At 36.8% G+C, this 19898-nt stretch overlaps 1 protein-coding gene across 1 annotated transcript in view; it reads left to right on the top strand.

Moving 5' to 3' along the window:
• Positions 1–19898, top strand: part of PLCH1 (phospholipase C eta 1) — a 138104-nt gene that overhangs the window by 44421 nt on the left and 73785 nt on the right. Inside the window, exons 3-4 of the mRNA XM_058189246.1 lie at positions 15373–15519; positions 16668–16911. Of these exons, the coding sequence (XP_058045229.1) occupies positions 15373–15519; positions 16668–16911 (391 nt within the window). The remainder of the gene's footprint in view (positions 1–15372; positions 15520–16667; positions 16912–19898) is intronic.

The raw sequence follows: 19898 nt of genomic DNA, 5'->3' as shown, positions 1-19898 counted from the left end.
TTTTATAAAATCAATTTCCAGACTTAATTCAAAAGATAGTAAACCTTTAAAGACTGAAATGATTTGGAATTGGATCGTCTGAGTCATCTAACCTTTGTACACTTGCCTGGACACTAAGTTCATCTCTTCCCTGTGAAGATGCACCAAAGAGGAAGAAACATGGGTTAGAACATTTACAGTGAGAATATTTTGGATTGTACTTTTCCAAATACCCAATTTATTTTCACTCAGAGTTTGAAAAAAAAAAAAAAGGTTGTGGGAAGAGTTGGTCTGTCTGGTCCCAAACATATTATCTTTAAGTTGACAACACAATACTTGTGGATGTTCTCATACTGACATGGCCTTACTAAGTACTATTATTTACATGTCTTATTTTGTTTTTAAATAAGATTTTTTTAAAAAAAAAGTTTTCGTGGCTGAAACATTGTGAATTCTCTGTGTTTGCTCATGGCACTTTCTGACAAAGAAACGTATCTTGTGGGAGAAGGTGTCTCAAAATTTACAAGATGGTAGATGTAAAAGGGACACAATGGCTTAGTGGGTAAGACGCTGAGCTTGTTGATTGAAAGGTCAGCAGTTCAGCGGTTCGAATCCCTAGTGCCGCGTAACGGGGTGAGCTCCCGTTACTTGTCCCAGCTTCTGCCAACCTAGCAGTTCGAAAGCACGTAAAAAATGCAAGTAGAAAAATAGGGACCACCTTTGGTGGGAAGGTAACAGTGTTCTGGGCGCCTTTGGCATTGACTCATGCCAGCCACATGACCATGGAGACGTCTTCGGACGGTGCTGGCTCTTCAGTTTTGAAACGGAGATGAGCACCGCCCCCTATAGTCGGGAACAACTAGCATGTATGTGCGAGTGGAACCTTAGACGTGTACTGTATTGTGATTTAAGCTTTGCCCCTTTAATATGTGGATATTTCATGATCCAAAGAGGCAGGGCTTGAACATGATAGTCTGACCACCATCTTGAATATTTTGTCTTCTCACATTTGACAAATATGTCCAAATACGTAGAGGGAGTGGAAGCAGTAGCAAAGTTTTAAAATCTCTTCTCCTGTCACCTTCATGTCCCATACCCCATGCAGGGCTGAGGCTTCACAGACCTAATATTGCAATAATTCACTAATGTACAGATTGTTTTATATGGGTAACTATTATTTCCAGGCTGCTCTGAGATAACTGGTTTTTAAGGTCAGGATACAAAGTTCAGTGCTTAAATAGGGTTAATAACTGCCTACTTGAGAAGTCAGTTGCACTGAATAAAAACCAGAAAGCAGGATGGCTATAAGAGCTTTGAAGCATGATTATTTTCACTGACTATAAATGGAGTTGTGATTAAGATTAGGGTTTGTAAATAGTTCTGACTTTCTTCACTTCAGCAATTCAGAAACTTGTGGCCCTTGTTCAAAATTAATGAATTCACAACCAGAGGGAAAAAAAGAATTATGTTAAGAAAAATGTTTACAAACCCATGATAGAAAAATGATTTGACAATAAAAAATTGTTACACAACACTGAATTTTCTAGGAGAAAATTGCTGAAAAGATGTGTTTTTGTGTACTGGTTTGTTCAGTTCATAAACTGATGAGACCAGTATTTCTCAACCTTGGCAATTTTAAGATGGATGGACTTCAACTGTCAGAATCCCCCAACCAGCTTGCTAAATTTGTCAAGATTGAGAAACATTGGATGAGGCAATCATCTGAAAAAAATACCAGTACAAGTGAATATGGAAATAAAATAAACTACATATGATTGGTGATACTGGATCCAGGAATAGGTATACTAATTTATCATTTGGGGCCAATTCCAAACTTTGCGTTTCATAAATATCTATTTCTGATAATTGCCTACTAGGCTTGCTATTGCTGGCCTGCTGTTTTTATTCAGCACTCTTCTATTTTTCTATTATTTGGGATCATCTCCGAGCTTTGAGTTTCAAAAATATCAATTTCTAATAATTGCTTTCCTGCTATTGTGGTGTCTGCTGTTTTCATTCACTATTCTACCTGCCCTTTCCCATTTAGAGCAGTATATCTCAATCTTGGCAACTCTTAATAGCAACTCCCAGAATTGCCTCGCCAGCCAAAATTCTGGAAATTGTAATCCACATATCTGAGGACTTGCCCACCTTCAGAAACACTGCTTCAAAGAAATGGAGTGGAGTTTATAACAATGAAAATTAAGCATGTACATATGTGGGATGTGCTATGGTTTGGATCAGAAGCAAGTAGTGTGCAATGTGCATTGTATTGGATGTGGCCATGTTGCTAGCATCTCCTTACCTCAAATATGTATTTTCCTTGGATGCAAGCCCAGGAAAAGCTTCTTTCAGGAGATACCAACAAGTATGTCATACGCTCTCCTTCCTGTTCCATAGCATTTTTTGCCTTCAGCACAAATTATTTGTCACTGTTCTGAGCCTACTGCCGCAAGGAAAGAGACCACACCACAAATAGAGTAATTCGCATTTACTCGGTAACAGACTGGGCACGAGGTGATGCAAATTTAGTCAGCATTACAGCCTTCCACCCTCCAGCTGATTATGTGGGCTTGGCTCGCCCTGCCCTTGGAAAGTGTTTGCTCCTGCAAAGAATCACGGTTCCTCCTTCATTGGCAGGCCATGGACTTCTTGGCTCTGCGCTGGCCTCGTACATTGCAAGAAACTGGCCTCGAACATCACAGTTTCTTGCCATGCTCTCTCGTTCCAACACCTTCATGAATCCTTCTCATCCCCCACCATTGTCCCACACTCATCCATGGTGATCCCTCCCTCCTCCCGCATGTGGCAACTCCAAAATGGCGGACAGGGCCCTCAATAGTTGCCATCTTGGATGTTGACATTATTCATACTACCTGTATAGATACTGTACATACCCATTTCTATTCCTTTTTCGTGTAAGCAACTTTATGAGTTATATTTAGAAGTACATTCTAATACCCTTTTGTGTTGGATTTATCTGTTTTCTTCCAAAATTCTTCTATCTTCTCCCTATTTTTTTCTCCCTCTCTATCCTTAAGATGCACTCTTGACACTATTAAACAGTAAATTGTCACCCTTTCAGAATATCTCATTACCCTCATATCCTTCATGAGTCTCTCAAACTTTTTTTTATAGTCTATGAAATCAACCATGCTTTTGGATTATATTCATTCTGTGTCTGGGACATTAAGAGAAAGGGAAGGGATTTTGATTAAGAGACTCAAGAACAAAGAGAGTGAGGACTGGTGAGAAAAAGATCTGTTTCTTTTGAATATGTGGTTTAAGCAGGAAACTACAGGTGGTCATCAGAAATGTTCATGCTAAGTATTTACTCTAAATGCCTTATATTGATTTGTAATGGGAAAGGGAGAGAATTGATAATAACAATACCTTTGTCATCAATTCACTGATGATATTCAGCCCCACTTCTCCATAGGATTTAAATAAGAAAAGATAGTGCGTATTCTGAACCAGAGGCTAGATTTAATGATGAATTAGAAGGGAACCAATAAACCGACACTGAATTCTGATAACAATACCTTTTTGATAGATGGGAGATGTTTATTCTAATTAGATTGCAATCTCTCTGAATAATAGGAATATTTGGTGGTACTTCTAAAATCTTCTCTAAGTAATCCTTGTGATTATGAGTGCTCTTGTGCTGCCACTGGTACAGAATATGAAACCTGAAGTGTGGTTGAGTAGTTACTAAGCTGAAGTAATTGCTCATCAGCTTCTGAGTCAGTTATGGGTTTTCCCTTTTGATATGTAATATTCATAACAACATGGGAGCAGATTACCTGAAGGTTGCCAAGGACTGCAAATACCTTATTGGCAGGGATACTTTCATTCTGGAATACTTTATTCTACCATATCGCAAGATCTAAAATGGACAGCTAACATCAAAAACGTCATCAAAAAAGCACAGCAAAGAATGTTCTTTCTGCGCCAACTCAGAAAGCTCAAACTGCCCAAGGAGCTGCTGATTCAGTTCTATTGAGGAATTATTGAGTCTGTCATCTGCACCTCTATAACTGTCTGGTTTGGTTCTGCAACCCAACAAGACAGACACAGACTTCAGAGGATAATTAGAACTGCAGAAAAAACAATTGCTACCAACCTGTCTTCCACTGAGGACCTGAATACTGCACGAGTTAAAAAGAGGGCTATGAAAATATTTACAGAACCCTCACATCCTGGACATAAACTGTTTCAACTCCTACCCTCAAAACGACGCTATAGAGCACTGCACACCAGAATAACTAGACACAAGAACAGCTTTTTCCCAAACGCCATCACTCTCCTAAACAAATAATTCCCTCAACACTGTCAAACTATTTACTAAGTCTGCACTACTAATAATCTTCTTATCATTCCCATCACCCGTCTCCTTCCACTTATGACTGTATGACTGTAATTTTGTTGCTTGTATCCTTACCATTTATACTGATATTATTTCCTGATTGCTTATTTGTACCCTATGACTATCATTAAATGTTGTACCTTATGATTCTTGATGAATGTATCTTTTCTTTTATGTACGCTGAGAGCATATGCACCAAGACAAATTCCTTGTGTGTACAATCACACTTGGCCAATATTCTATTCTATTCTATTCTGATAACATAACATAACATAACAACAGAGTTGGAAGGGACCTTGGAGGCCTTCTAGTCCAACCCCCTGCCTAGGCAGGAACCCTACACCATCTCAGTCAGATGGTTATCCAACATTTTCTTAAAAATTTCCAGTGTTGGAGCATTCACAACTTCTGCAGGCAAGTCGTTCCACTTATTAATTGTTCTAACTGTCAGGAAATTTCTCCTTAGTTCTAAGTTGCTTCTTTCTTTGATCAGTTTCCACCCATTGCTTCTTGTTCTACCCTCAGGTGCTTTGGAGAACAGCCCGACTCCCTCTTCTTTGTGGCAACCCCTGAGATATTGGAACACAGCTATCATGTCTCCCCTAGTCCTTCTTTTTATTAAACTAGACATACCCAGTTCCTGCAATCGTTTTCATATGTTTTAGCCTCCAGTCCTCTAATCATCTTTGTTGCTCTTCTCTGCACTCTTTCTAGAGTCTCAACATCTTTTTTACATCGTGGAGACCAAAACTGGATGCAATATTCCAAGTGTGGCCTTACCAAGGCATTATAAAGTGGCACTAACACTTCACGTGATCTTGATTTTATCCCTCTGTTTATTCTATTCTATTCTATTCTATTCTATTCTATTCTATTCTATTCTATTCTATTCTATTGATTTAGAGGAATTTAAAATACTCTACCCTCTGAATTTTGTGGGGAATTATTGAATTTTTATTTCTTTACCCAAACTTTCCCACAATGAAAGATATTTCAAATAGTTTATATTTTGTTTTTTCCCCTTCATTCTATTGCTTTTAAATCAAATGTACTTTCATGCTACTTTAATAGGTTGTTCAAATTTTGTATTTTCATTTTCATTTGCATACCAGTTTAAGATTTGCAATCATGGGAATTGGCAGAGAAATATAAGAATGAGCCAAATCAAAACAAAGCATGATAGTAACAAAAGGATGAATGGGAAGGAACTAAAATGCAGTAGAAATTGGATGATGAAATGATACTTGTGTTTCTTTCTATATAACTCAATTCTTTATACCTTGATCTTCCTTTCGTTATTATCAAAAGGGTATATGAAAGAATGCCTGCCTGCACTGAAGTACAGTTTGACCCAGAAAATAAACAGGTAGAAGTAACTTAATCCATGGTTATAACAAGTTGAAGTATAATTATCACCTGTCATTAGAGACTTCATAATGCACATAATCAATGTGTTGAATTGCTTAGGGCTATTGAAACAAATGAATTAAGTAGTTTACTAGGAGGAAAGCTTGACTATAAACACACAAATTTATTGTTCTTAAAATATACAACAACATGTTCATATTAATATAACTAATGTGCCTGTGTGTGGAGGGTGGGAATTTGAGCATAATATATGCAAAGATCTGCAGCTTTCTCCAATAACTTGCTGCCCTCTGGCTGGGTTTCCTGCTTGCACAGTACTCTTTCAAAGTCTGCATAAATGAGAAGTACAGTAGAATTGACCTTATGCGACTTGATTTAATTCCTGATTTAACAGCCAGCATGGAACCTCTTAATTAGGCAAGTAGATACTTTTCTCTTTTTTTTCTTTGAATCCTTAGGGTGTCTCAGTGAGAATTCTCTGTTTGACAAATTAAGAAAAAGCCTTTAATAGTTCAAAATCCTCACACTCTTGAATTAACTTGCATGAATGATAGAGAATTCAGTGTAAAACAGTCGTAATTTTCTTGTTTTTGCATTTACATCTTTGGGGAAAGGTGAAAGAGAAATTGTTTCTGGGACAGAAAGATGAAAAAGAGGAAAAATTATTTTTGTTATAAAACTGGATGTTTGTATAGGATCAGAAACCCAGAGATGTTTTCAATCCTTATGCAGCATACCGTATTCACTATACAAATTATCTGGTTGTAAGTGATGCAAGCCTTGGCTTCATTGAATTCTGAAAGATACAAACTAATTTTTATTTTAAAAAACTCATGAGGGGATCCTGATTGCTTAATAACAAATTATTCTGCTTCTTTTGTACCCTGAAGAATATTTCAGTTGAGTTAAATCCCATCAGTTGATGATTTTGTTCTATGTTTTCCGCTTGAATTCCTATGCTGTCTATTTTGCTGCATCACATACCACAGTTGAAAAAGTATGATTACTACTCTCATATCCTTTCGGTGTAGATGGGACCTATTAGTATCTATGGAGTAGAATAGAATAGAATAGAATAGAATTTTTATTGGCCAAGTGTGATTGGACACACAAGGAATTTGCATGGGCTTTCCAATTACATTATTTCTATGAGAGGGAACAATACTCAGGTGAGTGGTAGCCATGCAGCTCCCTCTTTACTTGGTTTTGTACACTATAGAGTATCATGGGAACAAACCGCAATGTCATAGCTCAGTCGTAAATGGAGGATTTCCTCTCCCCCTGGCCCCCTAGATCCAGTACCAATCTTCCTAGAGCAGTGATGGCTAACCATTTTGCCATTGTGTGCCAAAAGCGGGGGGAGCACGGGGATTTGCGCGCGTGTGTGCCCACACCCATAATTCTATGCATCCTGTCCTACGCATGACCCACCCTGCGCTCCTCCCGCTTTTGGCACACGATGACACGGTGGGCCTGGTAGTCCCATTTTTTGCCCTCCCCAGGCTCCAGAGCCTTTCTAGGAGCCTGGGGAGGATGAAAACGGCCTTCCCCATCTCCCGGAACTCCTCTGGTCAGCCAGCTGAGCTTGCGTGATATGGTTCAGTGTGCCACCTGTGGCATCCGTGCCCTAGGTTCGCCATCACGGTCCTAGAGTATCCAATTGCTATCATGACTAATATGCCATATCAAATGCTTTGTTTAGATATGTAAACCATACCTAAACCCTTGTTAGGCACTGTATTTCATCAATTTCTGGCTGTTTTTGATAGGAGAAAGTGTTTTAATTTCTCTTCCTCTGTGTTCCCAGCAGGGACATGCACAAAACTGGTCAATAAATTTTATGTTCTAAACTCGGAAGAAGCAACTCCTCTTGGAATGTTCTGTCTAAAGATTTTTACTGCATTTCAGAAAACATAAACTCTTAACAATGTGACTGTTGCCTGTTCTGAAATAACAATTTTTGAAATGTTTTGAGTGTTCTTCCATAAGAATAATAGGAACATAAGAGAAGCCCTTGCTCCCGTGTTTTTCTTCCTAGGTACAATACGAAATGTTTCTTATCCCCCAAGCTACAGAAACATTGGCTTAGGGAATTTCAAAAAACACCACAGAGAAGAAGCAATATTTTGGCATATAGTACTTTTGCAATCTCGCTTGCCTGCATAAACAGCAAGTGATCCCAACAAGCAACAGCCAATGAACCATAAAATAGCAGCAAAATTTTCTTCCCTGGTTATTTATTTGTAACATCTTCCTAATATGTGTGCAGAACACCCATCTGCATTTGGCAACTTGTCTAAAAGGAAAACAAATATGTGAAACAGCAGTTTTTTAACAATAAATTTAGCATCCTGAATGAAAAGAAAAATAAGATCAATAGAGAACACATAGGGAGAATTACATAAAACCGAGGGAGATGGACAGATCAAAAGTGTGAAAAATAAGTAAAAATAAAAATAAAAATGTCTATCCAATATTCTTAAACTTCTCCTTAGCAAATAGCAACAGCACTTAGCACTTAGATTTATATGCCGCTTCAAATTGCTTTACAGCACTCTAAACTGTTTACAGAGTCAGCATATTGCCCCCAAACATTCTGAGTCCTTATTTCTCAGAAAGATGGAAGGCTGAGCCAACCCTGAGCCAATTAGGATCCAATACCTAGAGTAAACAGTCAGTTAACCTGCAGTCCTGCATTCTAATCACTGCACCATCACAGCTCTTAATTTGTAATAATGTGTTACATAATATAGATTAAGCAGAGAGAAGTTCCTTATTGGTTACTGGATGCTGATCAAAAGTTGTTGGATCAAAAGTGATTAAAAAAACTGTTCTTCAAGGTGCTGTACAAAATGGCAGTAATCACTCCCTACATCAAAAAGGAAACTACCACTTTCTGAGTCTACTCTGTCATCCCTGAAGTAACTCACAAATGAATCAGGAGTGAGATGGGATCAACCTATAGGAAGCATAATTCAAAGTATTAAGAATTTTACCCAGATGAGAAATGGCAAGCTAAGATATTTCTGAAAGAGCAGAGATGATGACTATGGATAAGACCAAAGAATTGCTGAGAAGACCAGTTCCGTGGAACCTCTTTGTATAAGGAGAGGATGGGAGATTGTCCACTTGTTTTCTGGACAGCTGCTATTCATAAGGAAACAACAGGGCAGTGGTTTCCTATAGATTTGAGAGCCAGAAGATGAAGATAAGCATCATAGTAAATGATTCCGTGTTTACTAAATTACTGAGATTTTAAAAATAAACTGAGTTTGCTAACTCTGCTTGGTGAATTTACCTTTGTTTTTGAATAAAGACTAGCAGCAGTCTCAGCAATACTACACACTTTCAAGAACGGATTATATCCTAAAGATACTACTGGTGTGAAAAAGGACATCTTGGAAGATTTACAAGGAAAAGAAATGAAACAAATTTTGCTTGATGGATAAGCATCAAAATATAAAGAATTTGCAGAAGTACTGGACAAGTAAAATATTATGGACTATAAGACAGAGAAAACAACTAAAGCAAAAATAGAAATGACAAGCCAATAAATTGACCTGGATAAGGACTTTTTACTGGACTAAAAATAAATTGGTTATAATCTGGAAGAAATTTTTGAGATGGGAAAAGATTAAACTGAAAGTGATCAAATCCTATGACAGCATCTGAATGAATTAAAGATTAAGATTGTTAGAAGCAATCTTCTCCTTCTCCTTCTTCTCCTTCTTCTTCTCCTTCTTCTCCTTCTCCTTCTTCTTCTTCTTCTCCCACTCCTCCCCCCCTCCTCCTCCTCTCCCTCCTCCCCTTCCTGCTCTTACTCTCCCTCTCCCTCCTCCTCTTCTCCCTCCTCCTCCTCCCCCTCTTCCTCCTCTTCCTCCTCCTCGTCCTCCTCTTCTTCTTCTCCCCCTCCTCCCCTTTTTCCTCTTCCTCTTCCTCTTTCTCCTCCTCCTTTTTTTTAAAGGACCTTAACTAAATCCTCAGAGGATGAAAAACTGACAATAGATTCAGGTATTATCCCAGTTGTCTGCTCTGGTACTGTTACTATTTAGTGCCAGTATAAAGTCCTTTGCAAACTTCTCACACTTTCCCAAAAGGTTTGCTAGCCTGCCCTGGCCCAAATTATAGGTCACTTTATAAAAGGCTCTTAAATAGCTTTCCATTTATACCATAAGGTGTGACTAGAACTGTCAGTTTTGCAGTTTCTAGCCTGGTACCCTAGCATTACACCAAACTGGTTCTTACATCCTCCAAAGTTTGTCCCAACTAGGTTCATGGACAAAATTTCTTATCACTAGAAAATTCCCAAAGTATCTTTTGGAATATGTGTATGTGTTTGTATATGTAGAGTATCTAGAAATAAGATTAATATTCAACTGAAACCAGAATTTTCTTACAGGGACTAATGGACAGATAACTAAATAGGACTAATGGCTAATTGTTTTTGTACATGATAAATGCAGCGAGATTATTATGTGCAGAAAGATGGAAGGATTCTGAAATAGCCACAATGGTTGGTGAAGATGACTGAATTTCCAGAGATGGCAAAATTTGATTAGAAAATGAAAATTTGAAAGTTTGATTAGGGAAAAGACAATAACTATATTTGTTAATGACTGGAAATCCTTTATGGACTTTTTGCTTATAAGAGGGGAAAAAAATAAGTTGTGCTTTGTGGGCTTCTTAGAAAGAGTAGGATATGGAAATAAAGAAGCCGTGATGCAACTTTGGATGAAATACAAATATGTTTATAACTGCTGTAAAGAAGATTGGAAGCCACTCCTCTATATCTTTTTTCTTTCTTCTTCCTTCGGACGTTTTCATATTTTTTTTCTAATTATCTCTTTTTTCCTTTAAATTTCTATTGTCTTTACTTTGTAAAAAAACACCCTCCTTTAATAAAACTTAATTAAAAAGTAAGGTATTTAGAAATGACTATCTTAATTGGTCTGTCTTCTGTTCCCACAAAGCCTCAGGTTCAACCTATAAACATGGATGTATAGCATTTAAGAAAAACAACTTTGCATCTCTCTCTCTCTCTCTCTACCTCTGTCTAGGTTCTACATTTACTAAATTACTGAATTACTAAATTAACCATGTACTAAATTGTTCATGGGCATTTATCACAGGCTAAATTTGCTGCAGATACAACCTCTGATGCTTCCAGAAGCTTAATACAATAGTACCACACTGAAGTCATCCAGCATATTGTCGTGATAATACATATACATAACTGGGTTTAGAAATGATACTGAAGAATAGGTATACAGCAGAAGTATCTCCTGCAGGAATGGTTTTCTGAATGACATCTGTTGAGATTCGATGGGATTTGAATTTCAAAACCCCGTGTTTAAAATGAAATTTCTGGGTTGTGGAATTTATGTAATTTTGACCATTGTTTACATCTTCATCAAACTGCATAGAGTTCATCTTTGAGGGGATCATGATAGTAATACATTGTTTGCCTAATACAGTATGCTGAAATAAAATGCAAGTGTACCTATTTTTAAATGCTCCGGGCTAGGCCTGATTCAGAGAGAAACATAAGCTGCTTAAAAGCAAGCTTTGTGCTTGAAATGGTCAATGCAATTCATAATGCCAAGTGCCTTACTCAAGCAATGGCAGGAGGTTAAAGACTTCATTTTACACAGGGATAAATGACAAATGGAAGATGGCATTAGCACAGATTAGGGTGCTTTTTGAAAACATGCCATGTGTGTTGTACTGCTCAGGCTTGCAGTTTAGCAATCCCAATCCAACAGCTTTTGATTTCCTCTGTACTAAAGAATTGTTTATCAGGTGGGATAAAGATTGTCGGCCGTTCACCCAACTTTCAGACCATCATCTGGACTCTTCTTCCTCCAATGGCTTCCGTTCTAGCATCGGAGATCTATCTTGTAGTGGGAAGTGTAGCAACTTCACAAGGATGCTGCCTGAGCCAAATGAGTTGGTATCTTTCTTAGAGTTTCAACGTGAAGGTGTTGGTTTCTGAATAGAGACCCATAAACTGCCTTGGGGAAATATCAGGGAATAAGGGCTGCTGCAGTGATTCTGAACTAGATATTTATACTAGTTTTCTAGTTTTCAGTTCTGTTTTGCTTTTAAGAAATTATCGGAAATGCTCTTCTAGATTAACTCAGGCATGTTGTCAAACTGATAACCATTTAAATGGCAAATAATGTTTTATTGCAGTTACTTTTTATGTGATTTGTGTTTTGACAGTGAAATTTAACTACTGTGCAAAATCTCTTCTGATGGCAAAGGCTGTGTAGAGACTTTGAATAAAGTTTCTTTGTGATTGTAGTACTGTGCTGCAGTTGCTTGAGAAATACTTCTGGCTCTCTCTCCTCTCTCTCTCTCTCTCTCTCTCTCTCTCTCTCTCTCTTCTATATATATATATATATATATATATATATATATATATATATATATGTATATATATATATATATATCTATATATCTATATCTATATCTATATCTATATCTATATCTATATCTATATATATATATCCATGTGTCCATGCACAGCCATCCAGCTGTGAAAAATTATTGTAAAGCATGTTTTTCAAAAGGTTTATACAGTCATACTTAAATAAATGTAAGGACCCAATCTTATATATGTTTATTTGAAAATAAGTCATACTTAGTGTAAGTATAAAGTCCAGTGCCTGTTTGTTTGGAAGTAAGACTTACCATGTTCAGCGAGGTATACTAAAAATAAGTATACAATCACCCAACAGCCTCACTTTCTTTCTTCCTTAATAGTCTGTTGTCCACAAGAATATAAGAATTTTCTAAGATTTTGGATTATTTCAAGAACTTGTAGCTAGACATTTGATTGGTGGCTTTTGTTAATGCATTGTTTTATCAGAAATATAGCTAGAACAGGGTTTGGATTGATTTTTGTGAGCTCAGTTTAGAATCTTTGGGACTTCTGCTACAAAAGCAAGGTTCTTTCATTTTTGTGTGTGTATTTGATAGGGGAAAAATCTACCAATTCAAAAATACAAATGTATGTTTTATGGTATTTGCAAAGCATGTCGAATGAGTTCACAGAGAGCTCTGAAATCTTGTGAAATTAAAAAGTTGAATTCTTTCCTGCCGATAGAATGATAGTGTCAGATGTCTGGTTTTTTTTTAATAAATTCAGGGAAGATTGAAAGGGAAGTCCTATTGTGTAAGCAGACATTGTAAAGTATTTGTTCTTCTGGAATCTGGCAACCCTCTACATATTAGTATATGTAAGTGCTGTTATATACTCTATGTCCACGTGCTGAACTTTAAGCGTTCTCATCCTGGACTGTATCGCTTTGAATAACTGTCCCTATGCAGAATTTTTATATTTATTCAGAGGTAATTTTATAGGTACAAATATACACATTTTATTTTCTCATGAGTGTGCAGGGAATGTTGGAATCAGATGATTTATAAATATTGGTAATAACAATAACACAAGTATTAAATGCTAATCAGTTTCTGAAATGTTATTTGATAGTTCAGTTGATCCCTTTGTCTCGTTATTTATTCATTAGAATAGTATATTATGAGGCTGTACATTTCTTCGTATATTTTTGACCCTGTCAATACCCGAACAACATTGATACACAATTTCAAACTGTTGTTTGAACCAAACAGTAAAGATCAATATACCATTGAATTTATCGCTGAATATATTTTCTTTCTTTCTTACTGCTTCCGAATTTATTTATTTATTTATTTATTTATTTATTTATTTATTTATTTATTTATTTATCTATCAACAAAGAAACAAGTAACAGTTTAGAATAGACACGGACACATGAAAAAAATTAGCACAAAAAAGGATATAAATAGGCAAAACATAGCCATAAACACACAGAATGATTACATATAATTGGGAACAGTGGGACAGGGATGGTAGGCATACTAGTGTGCTTATGCACATCCCCTTAGGGACCTCTTAAGAAACATGAAAGGTTTAAGGTAAAAGGTATGGGGATTAGACAGACTAACAAGAGGATCAGGTAGAGTGTTCCAGATATTTACTACTCTATTGCAGAAGTCATATTTCCTACAATTAAGATTAGAGCGAATTACATTAAGCTTAAATCTATTGATAGCCCTTTGTTATTATGGTTGAAATTATTTATTTATTTATTTATTTATTTATTTGATTTTTATACCGCCCTTCTCCCGAAGGACTCAGGGCGGTGTACAGGCAAAAATAAAACAGATAATACAATGTACAGTTTAAAATGCAATTAAAAAACTTATTTTAAAATTGGCCTGAGAAATAAAAATATACAATAAACTAAAAACCCCATTTAAAATTAATTAATAAGAATTTAAAATTAATAAAATTCAATTTAAGCCAGCCCTACGCGAATAAAAAGATGTGTCTTCAGTTCGCGACGAAATGTCCGAAGGTCAGGTATTTGGTGTAAACCCGGGGGAAGTTCGTTCCAGAGTGTGGGAGCCCCCACAGAGAAGGACCTTCCCCTGGGGGCCGCCAGCCGACATTGCTTGGCGGACGGCACCCTGAGAAGTCCCTCTCTGTGAGAGCGTACAGGTCAGTGGGAGGCATGTGGTAACAGCAGGCGGTCCCGTAAGTAAATTAAAGTACTCATTTACAGGTAGAACATTTTGGTAAATAATCTTATGAACTAAGCATAGGTTGGAACGGAGTTTGAGGCTATCTAGACCTAAAATTTCAAGCCTGGTGGTATAAGGAATTTTATTTGAAGCAGAATTTTTGAGTACTCTTCTAGTAAAATATCTGAATTCTTCCTCATGATTTGTGCTGTTTCTCTCCTATCATAGGTTACGATTTATTCATATTTCAGAGTATGTAGTTTGCCAATGAAAGGATATATGAATAAGCTTCTTTATTGTTAACATCCCATTGAGTAGATCAAAGAAAAATTCTCAATTATATTGATTATTTCTTTTATGGGCTTTTGGTGTTCTTTCATAAAATCTTACAAAGTCTCAACACTGAAATTGTGTAACTGTGTTTTAATATCCGTTTTTTGATATGTGAAAATTGTAAGACTTTTTCAATGCACATGATGGTGTTGACCTCCTGAAGATATTACTGACTTGTAGTCTATAGTTTCACATAAGAACACATGAAATAATTCTGCCCAGTTTTGATAAAAAAAATTGATTAATGGAACCATGGAAATGGGCCAAAAGAAAGTACGTAATGAGATAAGCTGATCTACATAGACATAAGGAAAAGAAATAATATCCCCATGTATTGATGTATGCTTCATGTATGTTCATATATTCATGTATGAGTACAAATTTCACCTGTGAACTAAAAATGACGCACTGTGAGGTTTCATTCCAGATTTTTCTTCTCTTCTGATCGTAAAGCTTTGGGAAAATATTATATACCCCAAATTGTATGGTGATTAGATGCTTAAGAAAAGGAAAGATACGTGTTAGAAAAAAATACATATTTTCTAAATGTTTTGTTTTTTATACTCAGTTTAAAAAGACCCACAGAAATCTAGTAGTTCACGTGTTTATAATTATTTGCCTATTTTTTCATGCAAAGTGAAGATTGAAAGAGTTATGTAGTAGCTATTTTTATAGATAATTATTGCAGTAATTATGCAGCAGAGTAAATTAGGGATGCTGGTTAAATAAAATTATTGCAATCTTTCATCCTTTAGTTGAAAGATGTATGAGTGTTATGCAATCTGGGACTCAGATGATTAAACTCAAGCATGGAGCCAAAGGGTTAGTGCGTCTTTTTTATCTTGATGAGCACAGGACGTGCATCAGATGGAGGCCATCCAGGAAAAGTGAAAAGGCAAAAAGTAAGTTCTCTTGAAGTTATTATTTACTTTGCATATCTTATGATCTTTTTAATTCGCAAGAGCATGTGTTTTATGCTTATTAAAAATAGGTGCCAGTTCTTCCCCACAGCATTAGGAATGATTGTGACTAAGCTCAGTCAGTATTAACTACATCAAATTAAGACTGGCAGACATAGGAAAGAGAACACTTGATCTCTTCTGATTCTTTATTCATAGGCTAAAAAAAAAATGAGCGTACAAGATATACATGAGATCATAATGTAAAATACATTCTATATTTTCATCTGTACAGGTAGTCCTCAACTTACAACTGTTCATTTAGTGACCAAAGTTGCAGTGGCACTGAAAAAAGTGACTTATGACCGTTTTTCATACTTACAACTATTGCAGCTTCCCCATGGTCATGTGATCAAAATTCGAACGTTGGCAACTGGTTCATATTTATGAGGATTGCCATGTCCCGGGATCATTTAATCATTTTTGTGACTTTCTGATGAACAAAGTCAATGGGGAAGCCAGATTGTCTTAATAACTTAACAAGTGCAGTGCTTCACTTAAAAACTGTGGCAAGAACGGTTGTAAAATGAGGCAAAATTCACTTAACAACTGTCTTGCTTTACAACAGAAATTTTGGGCTCAATTGGGCTCCTAAGTTGAGGACTACCTGTATGTCAAAGGGACTCATACTTAATTCATATCTCTTTTACATAGTTTTGGTGAATAAGGGTGGGATAAGTATCCCCTATTAGCTTTCATGTCTTTGGAATCATATAATAAAAAGGCATTTATAATTCCTGCTACAATTTTATTACAATTTATTTCTTCCATAGATTTTTTTTTTAAATTGAAGGTACAAAAAGTCTCCTACAGGAGTGAGGTCAAATATTTAATTTCACTGTTTTGTGTTTTGGGGAGTTAATTTGTGTGGATTTTGTTGGGCAAAAATGGGTTCAGGCTTAAGGCCACTTTCAGAATGCAATCCTTGACATGAAATGCAAAGCCGTATCTGAAGTTTACAGAAGTTGTGCATTTCTGAATTTATCACAGATAAATTAGTTCCTGGATTAATTTATTAATCTAAAATGGAATATTGCAATCAGCTATAATATGATAAACCAGATTATACCATTTTATTATTGTTTTCACAGTCATAATTGATTCTATCTACAAAGTCACTGAAGGTCGGCAGTCAGAAATATTCCATCGCCATGCAGAGGGCAACTTTGATCCAAGCTGTTGCTTTACAATTTACCATGGCAATCATATGGAATCATTGGATCTGATAACTTCTAACTCAGAGGAAGCACGTACTTGGATCACTGGGCTGAAATATTTGATGGCTGGGATAAGCGACGAGGACTCTCTTGCTAAAAGACAGAGAACACATGATCAATATCCTTTCAAAGTATTCTATTCTAGGACAATTTTAGTGATTCTGATTGATTTGTCTTTATTTATTTATTAATAATTTTAATGCCACCTTTATTATTTTGTAGGTAATTCAAGGTGATGGAAATGCATAATACTTTCCCTCCTTTCTTCCTCACCTGTGAGATGAGCTGGGCTAAGAGAGACTGACTGACTCAGGGCCTAAAGCCATCTAGCTAGCTTTCATGCCTAATGCAGGACTAGAACTCACAATTATTTATTGCACGTACAAGGTCCACTTTCAGTGGCAATTCTCATTATTCTCACTTACAGAATAATAACATGGTCCAACCTTTTACAAAATAGCTAAATGGGCTCCAATTGAAATAACTGGTTCCAACCAAGGGAATAGTACTTTATAGGGTTTTTCCCCCCTAAGGTGCTTAAAAATGATGTGGAAGCATTTGTTTAGATTTTTCATGAGCATATCACTTCTCGGCTGCATATAAAACAAGCATTTATTTATTTTCAAGCTTTTACGTTAGTCTAAAAAATAACCAGGTTGCTTTAAGGCAGGGTTCTCCAACCTTGGCCACTTTAAGCCTGGAGGACTTCAACTCCCAGAATTCCCCAGCCAGCTTTGCTGGCTGGGGGATTCTGGGAGTTAAGTCCTCAGGCTTAAAGTAACCAAGGTAACTGGGGATTCTGGGAGTTGAAGTCCTCCAGGCTTAGAGTGGCCAAGGTTGACTGGGGGATTCTGGGAGTTGAAGTCCTCCAGGCTTAAAGTGGCCAAGGTTGGCTGGGGGATTCTGGGAGTTGAAGTCCTCCAGGCTTAGAGTGGCCAAGGTTGACTGGGGGATTCTGGGAGTTGAAGTCCTCCAGGCTTAAAGTGGCCAAGGTTGGAGACCCCTGCTTTAAGGAGTTGACTTATTGCAGCTCATTTAGCAACTGTCAGAAGGCTTTTTCCCCTAGACTGCAGCAGAAATGTGGGGAAAAAAATGGTTACTTTAATGAATAACAGAGAAGTGCTGATCAATTGTTGTAATTGGCTCCCATCTGTTTGTAATCAAATGTTGTAGTCTTTAATGATTCATTAGAAAGAAGCAGCAATTTGGTTTCTAAACTGGTGAGCCTGATCAACTCTATTCATGTGAAACTATGACCTCTCTCTTAATTTTGTATTGATTGACCCCTTTGGAGGAAACGTGTAATTCTTACCCTCTACTATATTTTCTGTTTATTTATTTGGCTGGTTTTATTTGCCTTCACAGCACGCAGAACTAGAGCAATCAGCTTGGTGATTCTGCTTTGTTTTTTCTGTTAATCATGGCAAGAACATAAAGCAGAAACATGGAGTAATAGTGTACAGTTCTTTTCAAGGTTCTCCGTGGACAAACTAGCTTAGTATTTTAGTCACATCATGTCTTTTGACACGGTGTGGTCTCTACTCAGGTGGTTTTATGAGATAGTAAAATGCCACTTAGTTTGTGTTGGGTTATTTATTCATTGAGTATTTTGTATTTTACTCACATATTATAATCCATTTGCCAATTCTGCAAATAACCATACACTAAAAAAACACAAACACAAACACATGCAATTCATTTTAGAACAAAGAAGCAGCAATCATTAAATCAGGATTAAAAACATCAGAGCTTCTCTCAGAGACAAAATACTGTATGTATGAAAGAGAAATGGCATGAAAACATGGTAATTTTAGGCATCCTGTTTAATTAAAGACCAAATAAACCAGGGGTGTCAAATTCATGGCCCGTGGGCTGGATTCATCACACACTGGCCACGCCCACACCCGGTTTAGCGAAGGGGGGGAAAAGGCCTGATACCTCACGTGATGATACCATGACGAAGTGAGTTTGAGACCTCTCAAATAAAGTAACCTAAGGACAAATTTCTAGAGACAAAGCTATTTCATTCCAAAAAGATTATGTTCTGGAAAAGCATTTTTTTCCCTCCAGTGAGGATATTGAATGATGAAGTGGTTTGATTTGTCCCAAGGTGCCAAGCTAAAAAAAACAGAACGCCAAATATGCTCATTTCCGAATTTCAGCTCTTGTTATCATAAGGCACAGAAACACTTGCCATTATTTTATGGCTAATTACTCCATAAATTACTTATGTAATTTCGATCTTTTCCGGCTTTTGGAGGCTTCACATGGCTGCCATGCATTTGGTTATGCAGAAATATTTCTTCAAGCCTTGTTTGCATGATCAGCTCTGGCAGATGGATGACTGCACGGAGAAATGGGCCCTGTAGCATCTCCAGCTGGAGTGAGGATATAATGGCAGACACTAAAGGGTATGGATTCCTAGCAAAAATGGCTCTGTTCCATTTGTCAGAAGTGAACAGGGAGCAACTGAAGAAAAAAAAAAGCACTAGAATTAATGGCTTATTAAATTATGGAAGAAGAACCAAACCAGATGGAACAGGATTGGTCCATGGAGAACTATTTCTTTAAAATAAATGACGGCCCCAGAGAGGGGAAAGAAGCTAAATTGGGTCAATTGTATAAGAGAAATTTAAGCAGTTATGGTTCAGATCAAAATAACTCCCTGGGTATTTATTTGCAATTGAAAGAATATCCTCACTGGTGATAGAAATATTTCGAGTGTAGCTTCCTTTTATTGTGATCAGAAAAGCTCTGCGTGAGAGAAGAGGAATTCACATTTGGACAATAGTGAAGCCAAAGGATTTCTTCCAGTATTGTGAAAAGGTGACAGTAGGGGAAACAGTTGCAGGCAAAGACTAAGCTGCGATACTCAGTATGACAATGTTGTTCTACTAACAATACTGTTTCTAGTACTAGTTGGATCATCCTTGTAGCCCCTCAAAGTCTGCTCCAGAAGAATGGAAGACAATGAAAAAAATCCCTTTGCTTGGGTCAATTTCTGTTTGCATGTTATTGAGCCAAAAAGGGAATGAAAACTAACATAACAAAAACTAATGAGCCTAAAAGATAACAAAAAGACCAAAACAATTCCCCACCAGCAAT

Source organism: Ahaetulla prasina, chromosome 6 (genome assembly GCF_028640845.1).
Source record: "Ahaetulla prasina isolate Xishuangbanna chromosome 6, ASM2864084v1, whole genome shotgun sequence".
Classification (NCBI taxonomy): domain Eukaryota; kingdom Metazoa; phylum Chordata; class Lepidosauria; order Squamata; family Colubridae; genus Ahaetulla; species Ahaetulla prasina.
The sequence above is the reverse complement of the archived record's forward strand: the minus strand, read 5'-3'. Positions and strand labels throughout refer to the sequence as shown.